At 37.6% G+C, this 21,803-nt stretch overlaps 1 protein-coding gene across 3 annotated transcripts in view; it reads left to right on the top strand.

Annotated features, from left to right (window-relative positions):
• Positions 1–9,190: 9,190 nt before the first annotated feature.
• Positions 9,191–21,803, top strand: part of LOC117300971 (neurogenic locus notch homolog protein 1-like) — a 53,028-nt gene continuing 40,415 nt past the window's right edge. For 2 of the 3 annotated variants that reach the window (XM_033784842.1, XM_033784841.1), the window contains exons 1-6: positions 9,191–9,727; positions 16,375–16,528; positions 18,529–18,555; positions 18,959–19,071; positions 20,418–20,485; positions 21,141–21,334. In XM_033784842.1, the coding sequence (XP_033640733.1) occupies positions 9,704–9,727; positions 16,375–16,528; positions 18,529–18,555; positions 18,959–19,071; positions 20,418–20,485; positions 21,141–21,334 (580 nt within the window). In that variant the 5' untranslated portion in view covers positions 9,191–9,703. The remainder of the gene's footprint in view (positions 9,728–16,374; positions 16,529–18,528; positions 18,556–18,958; positions 19,072–20,417; positions 20,486–21,140; positions 21,335–21,803) is intronic. The other variant, XM_033784843.1, reaches the window with a different exon arrangement.

Here is a 21,803-nt window from a genome sequence, read left to right as displayed (position 1 = left end):
TTGTCTCGAAAAAGATCGCAGCTAGCCATATCAATATCAACTGTTATCATAATATACAATACACAGGTTTTAAATTGGAGTACTGCGCATGCGTGAACCTGTCCCGTCTTGGAAGGCGCGATCACAATTGTCAAAATGCCGGGCGATTTAATAATAATAATAATAATATTTATTCGGGCAATAACACTTACAAGCACATGTACATACATTAAAAATATCTAAGAAAATAAGTAAAACAACAGTGGGGTGCCCAGGAGAGCATAAAAGTTTAAAAAAATAACTGTCGCCAAAAGGCGTATGTCTCCTAAAACCCTAAAAAATACATTAAGGCAAGAGGGGGCATATAAAAAAGCACAGAAGATAATACAAATCACTAAACAATTTAAAAAGGCAAACAAGCATAGACATACACAGATAAACACACATAAAATGGTATACGTAAAAAAAGCAAGTCTATACATCAAAATGGTTAAAGAGCAATACAACAAAATTCCGATAAGGGGACACATATGTACACATTTGTACAGCAGGAATAGACAAACACGTGACTCTCCAGGCTAAACCGTGTTTTGTCATGTATTCTAGCATTGTAGACAATAATATGGACAACGCAAGAAGGTTGCGCATGCTGCTTGTGGGTGCAATTATTAGTTGCTGTGCATCATGTAGTCCTACATGGGCCTACATCAACATTTCACATTTTTGCTAGCTATCCGGCAAAATAACAAAAGTTACGGCTACTGATTGTAAATAAATATATTGTTGTTTAAAATAATACAATATACACAATTTTTTTTTAAACTAAAATCATGCAGCACATTTACATTGTATTTTTCTTCCTTAAAGACCTGCTTGAACGAAAATGTCAAGTCGTGAAGTTCGCTGAATTCTATTTAAAATGTTTTCAATGAATAAGGAAATCGAGTCATATGATTATAAATAGATTTTGATTGTGTACAAAAACAATCATTTCGAATACCCTTATCCAGCGGCGTAATCACTCTCAAAACGTCATAGTTTGGAGCTCCAATTTGTTAAGCCGCTTTATGCAGCGTGGAGGTATAACAAAGCAAACTCCCACAAATGACGTCTATCAATGGCGTTTTTAGTTTTTCAAAACCTTTAGGTTGGGGCCTGATTTTTTAATCGATAATTACGAAAAATTCAGAAGTGTACACATATCACAATTACATAAAAATGGTCAACAAGTGCATTATAAACAAGTTAAAATACCATTTCCGTTAAAAACATTCCGCTCGGGTAGCTGTTTAAACATGAACCATCAAGCTCCATTTAATGCGACCAATACTTGATAGCAATTTTATGGACCCATTTTATGGGGTCTCGAGACCTTTATACCACGACAGGTAAAAACCATAGGTTCAAATCCCACCCGAGTAATATGTATTTTGATTTGTTTTCCACACATAACTCGGGAATTCACTAAGTATTTAGTGCTAGGTAAAACCAAAACCAATATTATTTAACATCTTTTGCACATAAATCAGTTACAATCATGATTTTATAATTAGTCTAGTTGGACAAAGACATTTTCCGAAATTATAATATTTTACAATCAATGTGCCTCGTCAAAGAGGCCTTCAGAAAAATTGACGCTGGTTCGTGATTGCGTCTGTCACTAACGTAATATTTAAACTATTTCTTCACCCAGCAAAAGAAACCATAGAAACGTCTCCGACCATCCAAGGAAGGAAGAGTGGAGACTTGTTTTAGTCGCTTATATCTAACCTTCTCGGTGAAAGCATCAAGGTTGAACCTGACGTTTCATCTAATTGATAGGTTGAAAACCAGACAATAACCAGCAGAAACAACAACTAGTGCTGATTTAATAACAAAGGAAACCATGGACACGACCCTTCAATGCCAGGAAAGAAGAGTGGTGGTTTTGGGGCCGTTTATTTTAACCTTCTTGATGACAACGTCAGGGCAATGCGTGCTTGACGTTTCACCTAATGTATCGTTAAAACCTGTCAGTTACCAGCAGAAACAACTGATGATGTCGCTAACCTAAATGATTTCAGTTATTGTTTCGCAAAAAAATCCGTACAACCATGGTCACGTCTACGACCATGCCATGAAGGGAGAGAGTGGTTGTTGTGTTTTTTTCAAGCCGAGTATTATAACTTTCTCGGAGATATCATCAAGGTTGGACTTGACAGTTGGTATTTTTTAGGTTGAAAATCTGCCATTAAATTACCAGCAGAAACAAGTAACGATGAGAGACGCCGGGGCCGTCGAGGCTGACGCTTACTTAAATGATTTCCAATTTATTTGGAATGGAGAGCAGTAGTTACTGAACCACCTATTGTAACTTGCCTCTGTTTGTGTAAAGCGCATTTGGCTAAACACTGTTTAGACCCTGGCTTTAATGCAAGTATGAATGACAGTTTAAGGGAATACAAAAGACGCTGCTGTGGTTCAATTTTTGCGGGAAAAGATCAAATATTAAAAGCAGTTATCTTTTAGGCCTATTTGTTCCCTCCAAATGTTATTTTATTCCCTCAAAATATTATTCATTGTATCGAAACAGTATGTTTTTCCAATCGCGCATTCAGGTCATCACCGTGAATGACAGTCAACTCGCCCGCAGCAAAGTCGCCCCTGCAAAGTCGCCTAATACAAAGTCGCCCATAGCAAAGTCGCCCCCTCACTTAAAAAGTCGCCCCTCTCAAAGTGGCCCCTACAAAGTCGCTCAGACAGAGTCGCCCCCAACAAAGTCACCCCGTGTATGAGTAACGGTACAAAATCGTCTACCACTGTACCTTACGTTGTTCATTTTATCTGTAGTTCACCTTGACAAAAAAAAAAAAACGTATGATATCAACATAATGTTTTATTGCAATCAGTTTGTTTACGCCAATCAGTTTTGGCAGCGCTACCTTATACTTGCAGGAAACTATACAAGGACCAAATTACCTGGTTAATATAAGTTAGTTTATTTCTGCGACTGCGCCAGCTTCGGTTGGTTTCCTTTTTAATTTGTTTGTCTTAAGTAATTATGTGTTTGTTGTAAACTCAATGGAACAGCTCTTCATTTGTATATTGTTTTAAGATTGTTTTAAGCAATAAAGTTCCATTTGAAAAGTCAAAGTCTTTCTTTCTTTCTTTCTTTCTTTCTTTTTTTTTTTTGGGGGGGGGCATTTGTGTTTCTCTCCACTGATTTTCAGCAGCATCATTTGGCACTCTTACATTATTAAGTTGTTCGGACTGGACGTAAAGCTGTAGGTCCCGTGTGTTGTTATAAAACTGTCAATGCATGTAATTAACAGACCCTATTCTGGTAAACACTTATCACAAATAGAAGGGGTTTGCCTGGGTGTGTCTGGCAGTGATCTTCAATGATGAAGGTTGCACTAGAAAGGAAGAAAAGACGTGACCAGTTCATCAGTGATGCAGTTTCTCAATTATGTCAAGCCTCAATGAAATAATTCCAAGTTAAAACAAATAACAGGCAGATTAAAACCGAATCAACTCAACAAAGATAGTGAGATGCTTCATGCAGATACAATGCTACCACTCATCTAATGCTCAAAGTTAAGCAACATTCCTGACAGAATACATAAACAAACTGATTAAATAGTATGTGCTTTATTTACGATTATACAATATTGTGCCGAAATATTTATTACAATCAGAGTGAAAAATTTGTACTTAAATAACTTTGTAATTGAACCCATAATTTTCTGTAAAAAGAAAAAAAAAAAAAAAAACCCAGAAAATCAAACTGTCTTGAAGTGATTGCATTGTTTGATATCTCAAGATATTGGAGGAATGCTCAAGCAGGATTTGACGAATCTAGTTTATATTTATTTATTACGTACGTAATTAGGAAAACAAACTCATTGCATGATGCTATCGGACACCAATCAACTCTCCATTTTTAAGCAAATAATTATATTAAAATTCATCAATAAACCAGCTGCAGCTCTACCGGCTACCGAACTGGAATTGTACAGCTGTGGAATAGGGGTTAGAGCCACTATATTGTGAAATGAACCACGTGGTTTCCAGTTGGCTTTTTCTGTAGACTTGTACAATGGCTGTAAGATAAACCCTGGTTGTTTATTTGGATAAATAGAGTAGGGTATAAGGAACTCACAACATGAAGCTACATGGTCTTACACGCTAATTTAAATTTTACAGCAGAAAACATTCGGAGTTGTTTTATGGTGTCAATTGAAGTTATATAAAATTATTATAAACTCTACAAAGAGACAATGTGGGCTCATTTAAAAACACTTGTTTGTAAATGATTCTTGCCATTTGAAATAAGCTCACTTACACTGTCGAACAACATCTTTGAACACTTTCAATGGAAACAAAAACCCAATTTGTTTAATCCAGTTTTTCTCTCTGCGAAATATTTGATCATGCCGTTTGAGCCCGTTGTCTTAGAACTACCAACAAATTACTTTTACATAATTTTGATTATTGCAATATTATTGCTGAATAAATATACAAATATTGTACTAATTAATAAAGTAAGACTAATTGATAAATATATTTGTGGTGTTTAACTGGTCTGGACGCCTCTAGTTTGTCAAACACCAGCATTCTCACTTGATATGTCCCAACATTTGCAACAAATAACAAATCTGTGAACATAAGTTTGGACTAAGTTGGTCATTGAAGCTGAAAGATATAAATGTAAGAAAAACACACTTGTTAAAAAGATTTGAGTGCTTTCAGATGCCTAGATTGAATGAGAAATTACCTTTTTCTCAATGTTACTTCAGAGGGAGCAAATACTCACAATGTTTTTTGTTTGTTTATTACCAATTAAGTTTTTAGCTAACAATTATTTTAAGTAATTACCAAAACTGTCCAGTGCCTTTAACAAGGAAACAAACGTTCAGTTATGGAAACTACACGAATCCAGCAGTGGCAAGATCGCAGATATTTACAAAGGTAAACCTTGCATTATTACACAAATCAATTCACATACTGGTTAAAAGTCATTTTCCAATCCTATAAAGACAATTGTTGATTGTTTAGCAACAAATTATCGTACAAGAATGACAAATTAAGTGCAACATTGCTGGTTTTAACACAACCCATTGACGAGGTAACGTCGTTTGTTTCACCCGATAGTTGGTAACGTGAAAAAAGATAATCTCAATAATTCATTCTGATCTATAGACGATGTGACCTCTGACGTCACTCGACAACCATAAAATTATTCGCGCGCATACCGCCGGGCAAAACCTTTGTGTTTTGGCAGCCAACTAGAAAGTGTATGCAATCGTACCATGACTACGCGTCTTTTTGCCCGGCGAAACATGACGTATACAGTGTTTTGTCAACAGAGGGCGGTTTGAATGTAAACGTAGGTACATTAACTGACAATTTCACCAGTACAATAAGTGTCAAAACTACCGACTCATCAGCAGTGATTCAGGTTTTCAATACAGTATACAAATGTTGCACGCTGTGACGGGGTCCATGGCGTTTTGTCGAGGGGAAAATGGCACCCGAGGCGAAGCCGGAGTACCAGTTGCCCCCGAGGGTGTACTAAATCCATGGACCCCAAATCACAGCGTTCAACAATTGTTTTGATTACCTTGGTAACATGTATATTCCTCTTCTCAAAGTTCTGTTGTCATAATCAAACATTATTTACGACGTGTACATGCATAGTTTAATAAGCAGACAAACAGTTGTTCAAAATACGAAAAAAAAATATTCACTGTTCCCCCGAACCCGCGGCCGTTTCGTACTATGCTGTTAATCGACCAAAGCTGGGAACGATCAAGGTAATGTACACCGGTTAAAAACAAAACCCATACCCGCCGCGCTGTGCAGCCATGTTGCATTATGCAATTGTTGCACGCTGTGACGGGGTCCATGGCGTTTTGTATACTCGGGGGGGGGGGGAAATGGCACCCGAGGCGAAGTGCCATTTCCCCTCGAGGGTGTACAAAAGAAAAGATTGTCACTTTGCAACAAGTACGAGACGTGATAGCGGTTTCTTGTGTTTGTGTCTTTATATTTATATTTAGGTAGGTACGTTCTCAGTTGCCTCAAAAAACAGCGCGGTGCCCATATCACTCGTTATTGCAACAGACGGGTTATACAGTTCGTAGTTCGAAGAGTACGCGCGATACGCCCCGTTTGAAATTAACAGTTTTAAAATGGCGGCGGTTTGTACAGCAGGAATTGGCGAACGAATTTCTGGGTGAAAACGTCAAGGTTGGGCCTGGAAATTATTAAAATTAATTACACGTTTAAAACCTGCCCTTTACCAACAGAAAAAAACTAATTTTGAAAGGTGCCCGTGCACAAGCGGCAGCCGTCAACCAAATTGATTTCAATTATCTAAAGCAAGACCCTGTTATGGAATGACAAAAGAAACCATGGAAACGTTCCCACGTATTCTAACAGGTATGGGCTTGATTAATCAATTTACTTACGGGTTGAAGACTTTCCAGCAGAATCAACTTACTTCGAGAGGCTTGCCTTGGATATCACGCGACACTGGACACTTTTTAGTGGCAGTTACTAAAAATTGTTGTTATCATACAAATTAACGTATAGTACTAAGCAATGGCGAGCTGTTGAGATAATAATATAACACATTGTGATAAACGAGTCCCTCTGAAGTAAAGCAGTTTAAAAAAAAAAGATGTAATCTCCAGTTATATTAAAAGACTACAGGCCTGAAGTTTTTTATTAGGTATCCGAAAGCACAACAACTATACCAAAAATGGTAGTTTTCTGTCACTATTCTCTTGCATCTTCGATGAACAATTGTCATGAGTATATTTTCACAGACTTCTTATTTTATGTGGGATACGGTGTGGGTGAAACTGCAGGGCCTTTGACAACTAAGGTGTCAATACCAGTGGATGATGCAAGTAACATTAATTTCAATATCATTCATACCAGTGGATGATGCAAGTAACATTAATTTCAATATAATTAATTTAAGCTACATACATACCCATCCTAACAAATTACGGTTCGCCAAACAATACGTTAAAAAAAAAAAAAAAAAAACGGCCTCAGGGATCAGTGTCATAATCATAACTTAATTTGTGGGTACCAGTTATCGGAAAATTTTACTAATAATTAGACTGTTACTCTTAGTCCACCTTACCCCCCCCCCCCCCCCATACGTGCGTGCACTAAATTCAGGGGTGTCTTGGCCGGGCGGATAAGAGCACCAAACTCTGGTGTTTCTGTTAATAATAATAATAACAATAGTATACAGCACTTAGAGAGCGCACAGAATCTGACAAAGAAAAATGCCATTCAGCATAGAGTGGGTTCGAATTCCGGTCGTGACACTTGTGTCCCTGAGCAAGATACTTAACCACAATTGCTTCTCTCCACCCAGGGGTGAATGTGTACCTGTGAGGGCAGAGGTGGTTCTGGTGATTGATTTAGCTTACATTTAGCGGCACACTCCCCAATGATTATTATCATATTATGAAAATTCTAATGCAATATTTTGTAATAACTGGGAAAATACATTCTAATACTGAACTTGCATCCTTGTGGAGAAATGTTGTGTTCTTTTTATTGTACCTGTAGCTGTAATTTCCCCATAAACCTTGAACACAAAATTTCTTTTGGAGCATCCCAGTCTTTAGAATTCCCCTACGGTGTTCTCATATTTTCCTTTTTTTTTGGTCATTGTTCTCCAGAAGGTACCGACAATAAAAATAGCGACCTCTGTCGTCGTACCTTTGCACCCTTGAACCAGGAGCCATTCCAAACGTCGGCGTTTTTCCACGTACCGCATCTCTTTGGAACTCCCTGCCTGGTTCATGTTTCCCTCCATCCTACAATCTTAGACTCAAAGACAATGGACACTGGTAATTGTCAAAGACCGGTTTTCTCACTTGGTGTATCTCAATATTATGCATAAAATAACAAACCTATGAAAATTTGAGTTCAATCGGTCGTCGAAGTTGGGAGATAATAATGCAAAAAAAAACACCCTTGACACACGAAGTTGTGCGCTTTCAGATGCTTGAATCTGAATCTGAGGTCTTTAACTCAAATTCGTGGAGAATTACTCCTTTCTCTAAAACTACATTACTTCAGAGGGACAATGTTTTTTACTATCAACCTATCCCCATTATTTTGAGTAATTACCAATAGTGTCCACTGCCTTTAAGAGAAATATTAGTCCATACCTTCAGTTCCTCCCATACAAAATAATGGATCTTGCATAAAAAAAAACCCAGCAAAACTTTGTAGCCTTAATACTCACCCTCTTTGGGTTCGTACTCAAGGTATAGTTTTATCGACGTTATTAGGATGTAATGTTTTACCTCATTTCTTGGGAATTGTAGGCCTGCATGTGTGTAAAGCCTTTATTTAAAATTATAAGCCCTTTCTTAATGACCTTGTGCGGCTTTGGTTGATCCTTTCACATTTCATGTATTTAAACAGATATTCGTTCATTTATTTAACCACAGGATGACGATTATGGATTGTTCTTCATCCTCGAAAGCAGCTGTAGCGGTTGGCCGGGCATTTTTGGGCAAACTTAAACGAATTGTAGACATCTTTTCAGAATGTCCACGCCTTTCTGATTACCAAAACCAGTATTCTCACTCGATGTAGTGACATAATGCATTATGTTTTTCCTTTCATTAATCTATTTTGCAACTTGAATGACCAATGGAGTCCACCTTATAATTTGTTGCAAGAGTAAAAAAAAAAAAAAAAAACACCCTGTTCCTTGTTGCACGAATTAACTGTGTGTTTTCAGAAGCCTAATAAAAACTTTTCAGGCCTGAAGTATTTGAATATCTGGGGTGAGAATATTTTTTTGTCTCATTAAACTACGTATTTCGGAGAGAGCCAGTTTTCACAATGTTTTATATTATCTTGCTCCTGAATGAGTAAGATTTTATGCTAACATTTATTTTTGATTAGTGTCCAGTGCCTTTAAAAAGAAACAATAACACCGCGTTCTTAGTGCACGCCAGCCCTCTGGAATCTGATTTTTTTTTTGTATCGCCATTGATGATGGAAAGCAGACCAAGCATAAAAAGGGCGCCCCCATACATGCTGTTCAATCTAGGCGGATAATAATACCACGTATAGTCTCCTCCCGTGCATAATCCACAGCGCAACGTACCCCATCATTAAAACCCGACTGGAGGCAGAGTCTATACGTGCCTCTCATTTTGCCGATCGATTTCTTTGACAATAGGTCGTTGCTCTAAAGAAGACTGGTTATAGCATTGCCGGGCTGCAGCTGCACCATCCAGTGCTGTGCACAAATTCCTCATACCATAGAGATGCTCATACATTTATAGAGATGCAATGAACACGTACACATCGTATGAGCAATCGTAGAGGCAGGCATCACTGTACATGTACACGAAGGAACGAACAGCAAATGCACATGTTTAATGGATCCGTCGGTGTTGACAGCTGGCCGTAAGGGATGTGAGAGCTACAGCACACACTACATCATCATGGGTTTCACCACGATATCAGAAGACCTTCGCTTTGGATACTGAATTCCCAGGATTGATGTACTGGGCTTATATCCTATAGCACTGTAGCATGATGTATAGAACTGCAAATCAGACGCTTGCAATGGCACTGTGATGCTCTTCACTTCAAAGAAACCTTATTTTGTTCACAGTACCATTCAGTGAATGAAATACCTTTTAAGAAACTGCAGTTGTCACTGTTGTTGTAGAAGGATACATACAAGATGAGTTCAGGGGACTACAAGCAGGTAAAATCATTTAAATATTTGGTTCAGAATTGAGTAATATTTCTTTGTATATCGTTTATATTTTTTGGATGGAATTGAGGCAGGGAGCACAGCGGGTTCTCACGCAAAATCCGCACACCAGAATCACTGCACACCTGGTCTCAATTTCATAGGTGGGAAAAAAAAAATAGGAAACACGTTTTGTTAAAGGCAGTTGTTGACACTATTGGTGACTACTCAAAATAATTGTAAGTATAAAAACTTACTTGACAATGAGCAATGGAGAGCTGTTAATAGTAGGCCTATGAAACATGGTAGAAACGGCTCCCTCTGAAATAACGTAGTTGTTGAGAAAGAAGTATTTTTCGCACTGAAACATTTGATTTGATTTCGAGACCTCACCTGAGGTATTGAATTCAATCATCTGAAACCACACAACTTGTGCGACTAGTGTTTTTGTTCTTTCATTATTCTCTACCTCGTTACCTCGACGACAAACTGAGTTCAAAATTGCACAGGTTTGTTATTTTATGCATAAAATATGTTGAGATACACCAAGTGATAAGACTGATCCTTGTTGACAATGACAGGTTTATTGCGTACAGCCTGTAGGCCTATACGAAACTGCTAAGCACTGAGAAAACAATTGTATAACCGAAACTGAGTATTAAGGCATTGTACACGTTTGGTAATTGTCTAAGACCAGTCTTCTCACTTGGTGTATCCCACCATAAACATAAAATACCAAGCCTGTGAAAAATTGGGCTCAATCGGTCATCGAATTTGCGAGAAAATGATGGAAGAAAAAACACCCTTGTTGGACGAATTTGTGTGCTTTCAGATAGGACATTTTAGTGAGAAATTACCACTGTCTAAAAAACTACGTTACTTCAGAGGGAGTCTTTTCCCACAATGTTTTATACTATCAACAACTCTCCAATGCTCATTACCAAGTCAGTTGTTCAGTTAATATTTGTTTTGAGTAGTTACCAAACGTGTACCTTCCCTTTAACAAATATTCCGAAAACTAAAGGTTTATTATACTGTTGCAACTGGTGTCCCACTCATTTTTTTGTTAAGCAAGTTGAGCAATTGCTTAGCAGGGCTTTCTGCTGAGCAGCTTTGTGAAACTGGGCACAGGATACCAATACAAAAATGTACGTGTTACATGATAGTTTGGCTGGTAAACTTATTCTGGTAAGCATTTTTGTATGTATACTATTTTATATTTCCTTTTCACTTTTGTAACTCTGATCACCCCCGAATTTCATGTATTTAGTTCGTGCAGTTGTAATTGTAAAACTAGAATGAATGAATAGATAAATATATAAATAAATAAAAGCAATTGAGTACAACAGGTTGTATTACATAACACTACCTGTTTATAATTACAAATACGATTCGTAATTGGTTTGATATCGATTGATTAATTAGAGAACGCAATGTGCGTTAATGAAACTACTGGTTAAGTTCTTTTTTAATTGTTTGCTTTCGCAAAGTGGGTTGCGTTATACATTGGTTGTGCAGCACCACACAGTACTGAGCTAGCTGGATAATACAGGCACTGGGCGGATTTCACAAAGGTAGTCCTAACTTAGGACTAGTCCTAGGCAATGCTAAGAGATAGGACTAGTCCTAAGTTAGGACCAGTAACTCATCCTAACTTAGGACTGGTCCTATCTCTTAGCATTGCCTAGGACTAGTTCTAAGTTAGGACTACCTTTGTGAAATCCACCCCTGGACACATTAGTTTGTAATTATCAAAGACCAGTATTAGCACCTAGTTTATCACAACACATGCATACAATACCAAATCTGTGAACATTTTGACTCAATTGGTCATCGAAGTTGAAATCAATTATTTATTCGTGTGCTATCAGATACCTACCCAAAGCTTTAACTTTTATTTATTTATTTATTTATTTATTTTTTATTTAAGTGAGAATTACCTCGAAAAGCACACAGAACGAACGCTTTTGCGCACACGGTTTAAGAAAACCCATGCAAGTAACTGAAAACATATCCACATGCAAGGCATCAGTCCAAGGTAGGACTCAAACCGAGGTCCACATAAATGCAGGGAAATAATCTGAGCCAACCTGGGACCAATTTCACAGAGCTGCTAAGCACAAAATTTGCTTAACATGCAATTTCTTCGTTTGATGAAAACAGGATTACCAACCAAATTTCATTTGTTGCGTATTGCTTGCTACTGCATGGTATATTGAGCTGTCGTTTGCTTATCCTGAAAATCACGTGGAAATTTGGTTGGTAATCTTGTTTTTATCAAGGCAAAAATTCATGCTAAGCAAGTTGTTGTACTTAGCAGCTCTATGAAATTGGGCCCAGGTGTGGCAACTCTCTCAACACAGCTCAAGTCCGTTCCCTTTCACGTGATTAGGGAAATAGGAATCTCATTCCCATAGGCCACAAAGTAAAACCATAACAGAGTAAAGAGTTATTATTTCTTTTTTAACTGTCGATATCACATTTCTTGTAGCTCGAATAAAGGCATCAAATTATATTACATGCCACGAGGTCACCCGAGCGGAAAGAAATTGTACCGAGCTCGCCCACGCGTGTCTGCCCCCTCGCGCGCGCGCCGTATTGCCCGATGGGTGTGAAGCAGGTTTGTCAGCCCGGGTGAACCAAAGACCCTCACAGCGCCGTTCTACATTATTATGAACACCTGCGGGTTGTTAGAAGGCTCAATGAGTTTCACATTAGTACAGGCGAATGAATATTGGACGGAATTATGATTTATGAAAAATGAAAAAATAAAAATAAACTAAATTTTGGTGGCGGGCTTAGTGAGGCTATCATCAGCACACAGGGAAATTAAGGCAAAGATCCAAATTTCATTGAGCTGCTGAAGCACGAAAAGTAGCTTAGCTAAACGCAATTTTGCTAACCAGAATGAGCCGGTTTGAGACTGGTTTTCTGCTTATTTTTTTAGCAAATCTTTCCGCTTAAGCAGCTCTGTGGAGCTAAGCCAAGGGGCACCAGGCGAGGGCCCAATTACAATGAGTTACTGAAGCACAACAAGTGCTTACCAGAATGAGCCAGACAGTTTAATGAGACAGGTTTTCTGCTTGTTTTCCCTACACACAAACATTTCCGCTTAAGCAGCAGCCCTGTGAGGGCCCAATTTGCCACTGAAGCACTAAATTACAAGTAGCTCAGCACAACACAATTTTGCTTATCAGAATGATCCGGCCAGTCTAAGAGACCAAACAAAAAAGTCTTAAGCAAATATTTCCGCTTAAAGGAACTCTGTGGAGCTAAGCCCCAGGCAAAAAAGTCTCCCGAATTATTTTCTGAGAACAGTTTACGCTGCATGAGGAAATTCGTGAGTTCGACCATGTAGGACTGTGGTCAATTTCCGGTCCTCTGCTTACACGGTTTTGAGAGGTTCACCTTTAAAAAGTACACCTGTAGCTGTGGGCTAAACACGTGAATGGCTGCAGGCTCGTATTCAGAATTTTAAGTAGACGCATAATCATTATTTATTTTGTCAAATGCTTACCTACACATCTAGTCCACAAGTTTGGTCCTTGTTGGGCTGAAGTTTCGACAAATTCATCATATTAACAGTGCTAACGAAGTATTTTATTTGAACAAAACTCAATGCGCTTTACAATAGAAACCATACAAACACAAGTAAGATATTATTAACAAATTATTATAGACAAATCGGTAAAAAATTAAATAAATGCATTTGCGCTGTAACATATTTTCACTTGAACTTACCCGCCAATTTGGAATATCATTTCAGGGCCGTGGTAAATGCCATTCGTGACCAATACAAATCACCTACTTTCATGCATGGCTAATCAACAACAAGCTCTTGTTTTCGCTGCGAGTGTTTGCAAAAGTTGTACACAGCTCAACCCTTGCTATTTTTCGTTGCAAATTTGAACTCAAATTGTCATTTTCAAAGATCACGAGTAATTACGTTGAAAAGTTGTTTCCTCCAGAAGACGATCAGAGCATACTCATCGAAACGTCGAGTTGAAACCAACGTTTTTTTTCAGAACCACCTCAACTCATTAGTGATAGTCATTACATGGTGTTACCGCAAACCTTTCCATATTGTATTTCCACCATGCAAAGTTTCAAATCCTACTTAGTAATTAAGTTGTTGATCACCACCCAATACCCCGTGACAAATTAAATTGTTGATCAACTAACAACACCGTGAGAAAGAAGTACACGCCATCGAAGACGATTAAATTAAGATATGTAATCTAGCTATTTACTTCTGTCGGTCTCTCTTTATAGTTTCCAATTACACCCCTCTGACATTACAAGCTGATAATGGTTGGCTGCACATCGACGCTTGAGGGCTAATAATACACTACATTAATCATATTAATATTATCAAGGTCATTGGGGCATAGATTAAGAGGGTATTATTGATTTTAAGATTTATTACTTTGAGAAGCCTCGTTAAATTCTGCATTGCGTTTAAACCATATTCTTAACTATTACACAAAATAATGCACGTACGATTGTACACACATCGCGCTTATAATTTATATAACTTTTTTTAAACAGTAGTCGTTGAATTTGACAAGTTGTTCTTCAAATTATTGCATGGTATGATTGTTGAAGAAGGAGAAAAACAATAAAGATAGAACAAATATTTTCAGTTCAGACTGAATGCAAATTCTTAATTTGTAAAAAACTGTTTACACATCTGCTAACCAACAGCAACTCTTTCTAATTATAACATATTTTGGTGTTTCCTTTTGATATTTAATGTTACATAGTATTTTTGCTGCAAGCTGTTTTTATAAGTTTGTGGTACATTTAGGTTTAGTCTATACTTTTCGGTTCAGACACACTTTCGGGTTACTTTCTCAAAAGTTTATACTGATATTCACTCTAATCAACTCTAATCAATTGGAACTGGGAAAATCACTTGTTTCAATTAATTTGACTGAATTTCAGTCTAAAACTTTAAAAGAGATTAAGGTTTGTGCTACATTTTGGCTTGTGCTATGTCGGTATATGCTTGACTACTTTACACCGTGATCAAAAATGCACTATGGAATCACTTGTTATTTATCGAAATTCAACGTCTCAACTATTTTGCGTAAACACATTGCAGCCAAATACTAAATCAGACACTTAATACCCCTAATCACATGACGTCAAACACACATAATTCACTGCTCAATTCTGAGAAGCAACTATTATCCTCCCCACAATGTTGCAGATATTTTTAAACGAGCTTCCTGATCAGACGAGAAAAATACGAACAAACACAGGATTTGATTATGTGAACAACAATACTGTCTGAGACTTAGGCTCCGATCTTCCATCAGTAAATTCTCAAAGAGAATAAAAAAAAAACCGCTCGAGGTATTGAGATCAGTGCCCTGCAAACTGATACTGATGTTGTTGTTTTTAAAGCATATTTCTAAAGGCTAATTTTAACGGCACTTGACACCTTTGGTATTTATCAAAGACCAGTTTTCTTATTAAAGGCAGTGGACACGATTGGTAATTGTCAAAGACTAGCCTTCACAGTGAAAATTTGAGCTCGATCGGTCATCGAACTTGCGAGATAATAATGAAAGAAGAAAAAACACCATTGTCACACGAAGTTGTGTGCGTTTAGATGGTTGATTTCGAGACCTCAAATTCTAAATCTGAGGTCTCGAAATCAAATTCAGAGGGAGCCGTTTCTCACAATGTTTTATACCATCAACCTCTCCACATTACTCGTCACCAAGAAATGTTTTATGCTAATAATTATTTTGAGTAATTACCAATAGTGTCCACTGCCTTTAAGTGTATCCCAACATATGCATAAAAAAAAATCTGCGAAATGTCGACTCAATCGGTCTTGACGTTACAAGAGAATAATGAACGAGAAAACACCTTTGTTGCACAAATGCATCATGAAACGGCTTCAGGCCTGAAGTATTTTATTATTCGAGTGAGGGAGAAATTAAAAAACCTATACGTTACTTCTGAGGGGAGCCGTCTGTCAAAATATGTTTTTCCATCAACAGCTCTCCATCGCTCTTTTACCAAGTAAGTTTTTTTGATAACGATGTTTGAATAATAACCATTGTCCAGACCTTTAATCAAAATGTTTAGCATATAGTTAATCGCCCCCCCCCTTTTTTTAGACAAGCTTAAAGGCAGTGGACACTATTGGTAATTACTAAAAATAATTATCATCATAAAACCTTACTTGGTAACGAGTAATGGGGAGGGGTTGATAGTCGCCCATTTAAAGCCATTATACACTTTCGGTAAACAGTATTGGCCAAGTCCCACACTTCGTGTATCACAACTTATATTATATAAAACAACAAACCTGTGAAAATTTAGGCTCAATCGGTCATCGGAGTCGGGAGAAAATAACGGGAAAACCCACTCTTGTTTCCGCGCGTTTCGCCGTGTCATGACATGTGTTTAAAATAAATCCGTAATTCTCGCTAACGAGAATTTATATTGTTTTACCGTTTTCTCAAAAAGTAAAGCATTTCATGGACTAATATTTCAAGAGAAGTCTTTCACCATTACCTTCTATAAACCCTGTAAATTATTTGTAAATCTGTGAAAATTGTTTTTTTCTGCCGAAAGGGTCCAATGGCTTTAACGTCTTCTTAAACGAGCTTGCTTAATGACATTTGACCTTGTTGCCCTAGGTGACCATGATGATGGAGAATCCATCTTTTGATGGGTTTTCTGACGTACGAAGTGACAGGAGGACACACCATAGGATGAAACCATTCGTACTCGTCAGTCTTTTACTCTTGGCCGTAGTGGGCGTAGCTGTAGCATTGGCCGTTATTCTCACAGGTAAGCTCATTGATTAAGTACACTGGACGCAAATAGTTATTAGTCAGAATATTGTAAGCGTAAAAACTTACTTGGTAACGAGCAACTGAGCGTTGTTGATGGTATAAAACATTGTGATAAACGGCTCCCTCTGAAGTAACGTTGTTTTACAGAAAGAATTTCTCACTTAAATGTTAAAATACTTCAGCTGAAGCATTTTATTCAAACCCGAAAGCACACACATTTGTACAAGTGTTTTTTTTTTCCAGTTTTCAAAGATGTGTGTATGTGTTGGGACGCACCAAGTGAGAATACTGGTCTTTCAGAACCTTTAAAGACACATACAGATTGGTACGAATTAATCGAAAAGGGTTTCCCTTCAAACATCCCCATGCATTTGTTGGGGATACAACAGGTGAGAATACTGGTCTTTGAAAATATTATCAGGTGTCCTGTGCCTTTAATGACTGTATAAAGACATAATACAATTCATTAGCCGTTGGCCATATCTATGCGTAAAGAGTCGCACTGTCGTATAAGGGCTGCCACTCTAGTGTCGAGTCGCTCATAAATATACATATGCATACCTTACAGGTATTATTAGCATTGTAGGTACATGTATATGCCTCAACGTATCTTGAGATATATACATAGAAAAACAAAACTACGCAAAATATGTAACTGTCAAGAGCCATGCTCTTTACACAGTTCATGAAAGACACGATTAGTAAGCTGTCATGTATCGCCCATGGCAGGTTTGTTAAGTGGCGTCCGGAACCAGACTATGTTACGTATGTATAACACGTAACCTAATGCTCTGGACTAGTCCGGTAACTGTTTAAGGCACTGGACATGTTTGGAAACTGTCAAAAACCCAGCTTCATCACTTGCTGTATCCCAACATATGCAGGAAATAACAAAGCTGTGAAAAGTTTTACTCAATGTATTGGTCATCGACGTTGCAAGGAAATAATGAGAAAGAAAAACACCCTTGCTGTTTACATGTGTGCTTTCAGATGCCTATACAAAGCTTCGGGTCTGAAGTCTTTTAATATTTTGAGTGTAAAAATCATCACCTCTTCCTCAAAAAACAATTCAGTGGGAGCCGTTTATCACAATGTTTTATACTATCAACTGCCCCCCCCCCCATTACCAAGTAAGTTGTTATGCTAACAATTATTTTGAGTAATTACCCATAGTGTTCAGTGCCTTTAATGCAATTTGACACAGGCGATGCGAAGTGGAGTGGAGAGAGTATACCCGGGGAAAAGGTCAGGTGAATTTTGGAATAAGTTGGAACCTGAGCTTGTGAATTAAAATGTCACTGGTGAGAGATATTTATAACTGATTTTATCCGCATGACCAACGTGTACAATATACAAAGTAAATCCGTATCTGAAGTATACAGTCGGCAAAGCTTTCTTATTCAAATTTCATCAAACTAAACTTTTTAAGGATGGCAATGAAGACGTTTCAATCTTAGACGTGTGTGCGGCACCATAATGTAGCCTGGGCCCTAAATGTAGCCCGGACCTAAATGTATGGTGCCGCACAGACGTGTGAGGAAAACCCTTTATGGAAAACCCACTTAGACATGTGGGGACTGAAACCCCAATCCACATGCAAGGCTTCGGTCCGGGTAACGAACCAGGGTCCACAGAGGTAAAAGGTAGAGCGACGCTCTGATTCGGTTTTGTGTACACAACAAAATATGTCCAAATATTGGGAGAGCAAAGATACTCGAATACTTAGCTTTGATCTGAGCCAACACTCCCCTAAAAGAGATTCACCCAATGTGCTGGTACCTTTAAGGTATAATTTACCCTGATCAACACACTGAAACAACTTCAAACATCTCTTGAGACTTAACGGTGTTGATAAAGGTTGACTGATTCGAAATGGGGCATTCCTGTATGATGTTGTGTTTCGATGTTGGGGAATATTTACTTTTTTTGTAATGAGAAGTATGCAGGACTTTACTGCAACTGTTTTTGATTATTATTGAATGTTTTAATTTGCAGGAGACAAAGAGGAAGATATAGTCCCAGGTAAGATGACTTCTTAAAACAACTTGTTTAATTAACAGTTATTTCGGCATTAAGCTAGCGTTGATTTTGTTAAACAGGGAACACGCAGACAGTCATGCAGAGTTCTTGGATTGCATGATTACATTAAACACACTTTCCTAAATAATATTGTTTTTGTTCAAACATCCATCTCATGATTTCCATAAAAATGATTATCTATGTTATACTCATGGGTAAAAAATATTGATAATGGTGAAGAAAAAAACCCTTGCTCAAGAACATAAATGTCGCGACCAACCATGTCAAGATTCTTTTCTCTACCCTAGACCGCTTCAGCACGAAAACCCTCCAAACTTTCACTGTAAATAACTCGTTAATTCATTCTCGGTTCGATTTTTCCCCCCTAAACTCAACCCCACCACAGAGGCTGTGACAATACTCGGGAATCTGCACATTTCAAACCGCGATTATCACACGAAATACGCCGATAAAAAGTCCCATGAGTTTGCGAGGTTTGAACAGGAGGTTGTTGATGCTGTAAGTATTGTTTGTGTTTATGTAATGGGAGACTTTGGAACGCTAGGTGGCAGCAGACTTACCAGGTAAATTTCCATTGTTTACCTTGTTCTGAGCCTGCGCACATTATCGAGAACAATGGATTTTACCTGGTAAGTCTGCTGCCACCAAGCGTCTCAAAAGTCTTTTATTGTTCAGGCAATGAATTCGTTTGGTAATTGTCATAATTGCCACTGGGTGTCTTCCACGATGAATAACTTAACAAGTCTGTGAAACGATCGAACTGTTCCACAACCAAATGTAAACTTTCCCTTCAAAGGTAAAATACAGTATCGCTGAACTAAGTTCATACGTCAGTGTTTCAACTTTGTGTGACTCAACATACACATAAAACATCAAAATTGTGAACATTTATGAAGCGCTTTTAAAAATAGGCATCCATATCACAGAACCCTTCATTTTGTAGGATATTGTATAGGGCGCGTAAGAACTCTTTTTGTAATTATAACAGTCTTTGATGTTAATTAAAATCAAATTTCCATCGGATCGTTCACATAGCGTGTTTGAGATTAAATCTCGTCCAAAAGTTATGAGAATTGCAATCTGTGAGTTGAATGGCCGTTTGATCAAGCACTCATACGTTTGTAATGACTAATTTACGGACTGTATCATTCCCATGTTTCAATAAAACATTTATTACAATTAATACGGACTTGCATGAACAGGAAAAAGCACCATTGTCTGGCTTCTACAAGAGCTGTTGTATTCCTATCGATTACAAAAAGCATTGACGACCATTTGTATCAAAATGGTCGACATAAATTATATAGTATTAACAATTACCAGAAGGCAGTTAAAGGCAGTGGGCACTACTGTAAGTTACCCAAAACAATTATTTGAGACCTCAGATTTAGATTTTGAGGTCTCGAAATCAAGCATCTGAAAGCACACAACTTCGTGTGACCATGGTGCGACAAGGGTGTTTTTTTTCTGTCAATAATATCTCGCAACTTCGACGACCAATTGAGTTCAAACTTTCTCAGGTTTGTTATTTTATGCATATGTTGAGATATACCAAGTGAGAAGACTAGTCTTTGACAATTAACAATAATAATGATCAACAACAACCACCGCATTTCTATAGCCCCTAACACCTTCAAAAGAAAGTCTCTAAACATTAGTGTCCAATGTCTTTAATTTATCACAGGCTGTCGTAATTCTGAAGTTCATACTACAACATTTTGTTTGTCCCCCTGTGAACTGTCATCATCTAAATCACGAGAAATCACTGCACTCAACTAATTATTATTATTTTTCTGCCGAGTTAAATAATTACTAAAGCTGAGTTTATATTTTTTTATTTGAAGATGGACCGAGTCTACAACAAAAGTTTATTTAAAAACATTTACGTCAGAACGAGCGTCACGGAAATAAAGTAAGTATTCCAAATGTATTCTTCATATTGAAAAATTGTAAATTGTGTTTTTCGTCCTATACTTTTCGTGTACATGTTGCACATTATTAAAATTATAAGCCGTCCCCTACCCTTCAACCTATTTCTAAAGCGCCGTGTTTCACAGGTCAACTTGTGTACAGGATGGACACTTCGGCAGCACAGGGAGTTGTAAATATCTTACTGTCCCAATAAATTTATAGGAAATTTGATAAGTGAATGTTCTTTTTTCTTAGGAGATTGTCTCGTAAGCCACGGTCATTACCACACTCTTCAGTTCGTGTTTAGAAGTATAACTTAGAAAGGTATATGGGGAGAAACTTGTTAATGTAGTATATAATCGCCATCCCCCCCAAAAAATCCTGCATTTTTTTTTTAAGATTCCCTTTTTTTCCATCAATTTAGACGAAGACAACATTCCTCATTGAAAATCACTTTACGGCAGTGGCACTGATGTAAACAGAAGAAAACAGATACATATATATATATATACGGCACTCATGTTATGCTCATTGATACGGTTTTATTGTGAAATGCGCTATATAAAAACTTGTTCTAATAATTATAGGGGAAGGGGATGTAGACCCAGTAGAGCACAACAACTTAAATCGATATTCTAATAACTTCATATTTTCAGGAGAGGAAGTGTTATCGTTGACTTCTCCATTAACCTTGAAATCCCTCACGTCTTATTCGACATGAAGACATCTGAGACGAAGGAGGTTTCTGCTCTGGAGTATAACGAAGCCTACGTGCATCTCGTCAAGGCCATCGATGGAAATAAACTGGGCGATTTCAGCATTATTGAATTCAGCCTCTCGTTTGATTCGGGTAGGCACTAGTAATTAATTTAATTTGCTTTGCTTTATTACTAATTGTGGCATCGAAGCTTTTCATCGTATTCGTTTTCTTATTGTGACTTTCATGTATTTAATTGTTTCATGATTGTTATGCGCTTTGGTACATTGTATGGAGTAAGTGCATAATGAATCAATGCACTGTTTGTTTTATAATTATTATGGAAATGCAATATATCAACCGCTTCAGGTGATGCATCTGGTGTCACTCTCATCCAGGGTGTATATTATGGTACACTTCCAAATGTGTCCAGTTCATTTAATGCATGACTTGAGTTTCGTTAACAGTGACAGTGATATAACGGGACTCGAACCCACACACCGAAAGGCAAGAGATTGAGTCCGATGCCTTTCTATCCACTCGGCCATGACATGCCACCAAAATAGATTTACTAAAGCGTTGTAAAAGCCATTATATACTTTCGGTAAAAAAAAAGAAAAAA

This window comes from Asterias rubens, chromosome 16 (genome assembly GCF_902459465.1).
Source record: "Asterias rubens chromosome 16, eAstRub1.3, whole genome shotgun sequence".
In the NCBI taxonomy this organism is placed as follows: domain Eukaryota; kingdom Metazoa; phylum Echinodermata; class Asteroidea; order Forcipulatida; family Asteriidae; genus Asterias; species Asterias rubens.
The sequence above is the reverse complement of the archived record's forward strand: the minus strand, read 5'-3'. Positions and strand labels throughout refer to the sequence as shown.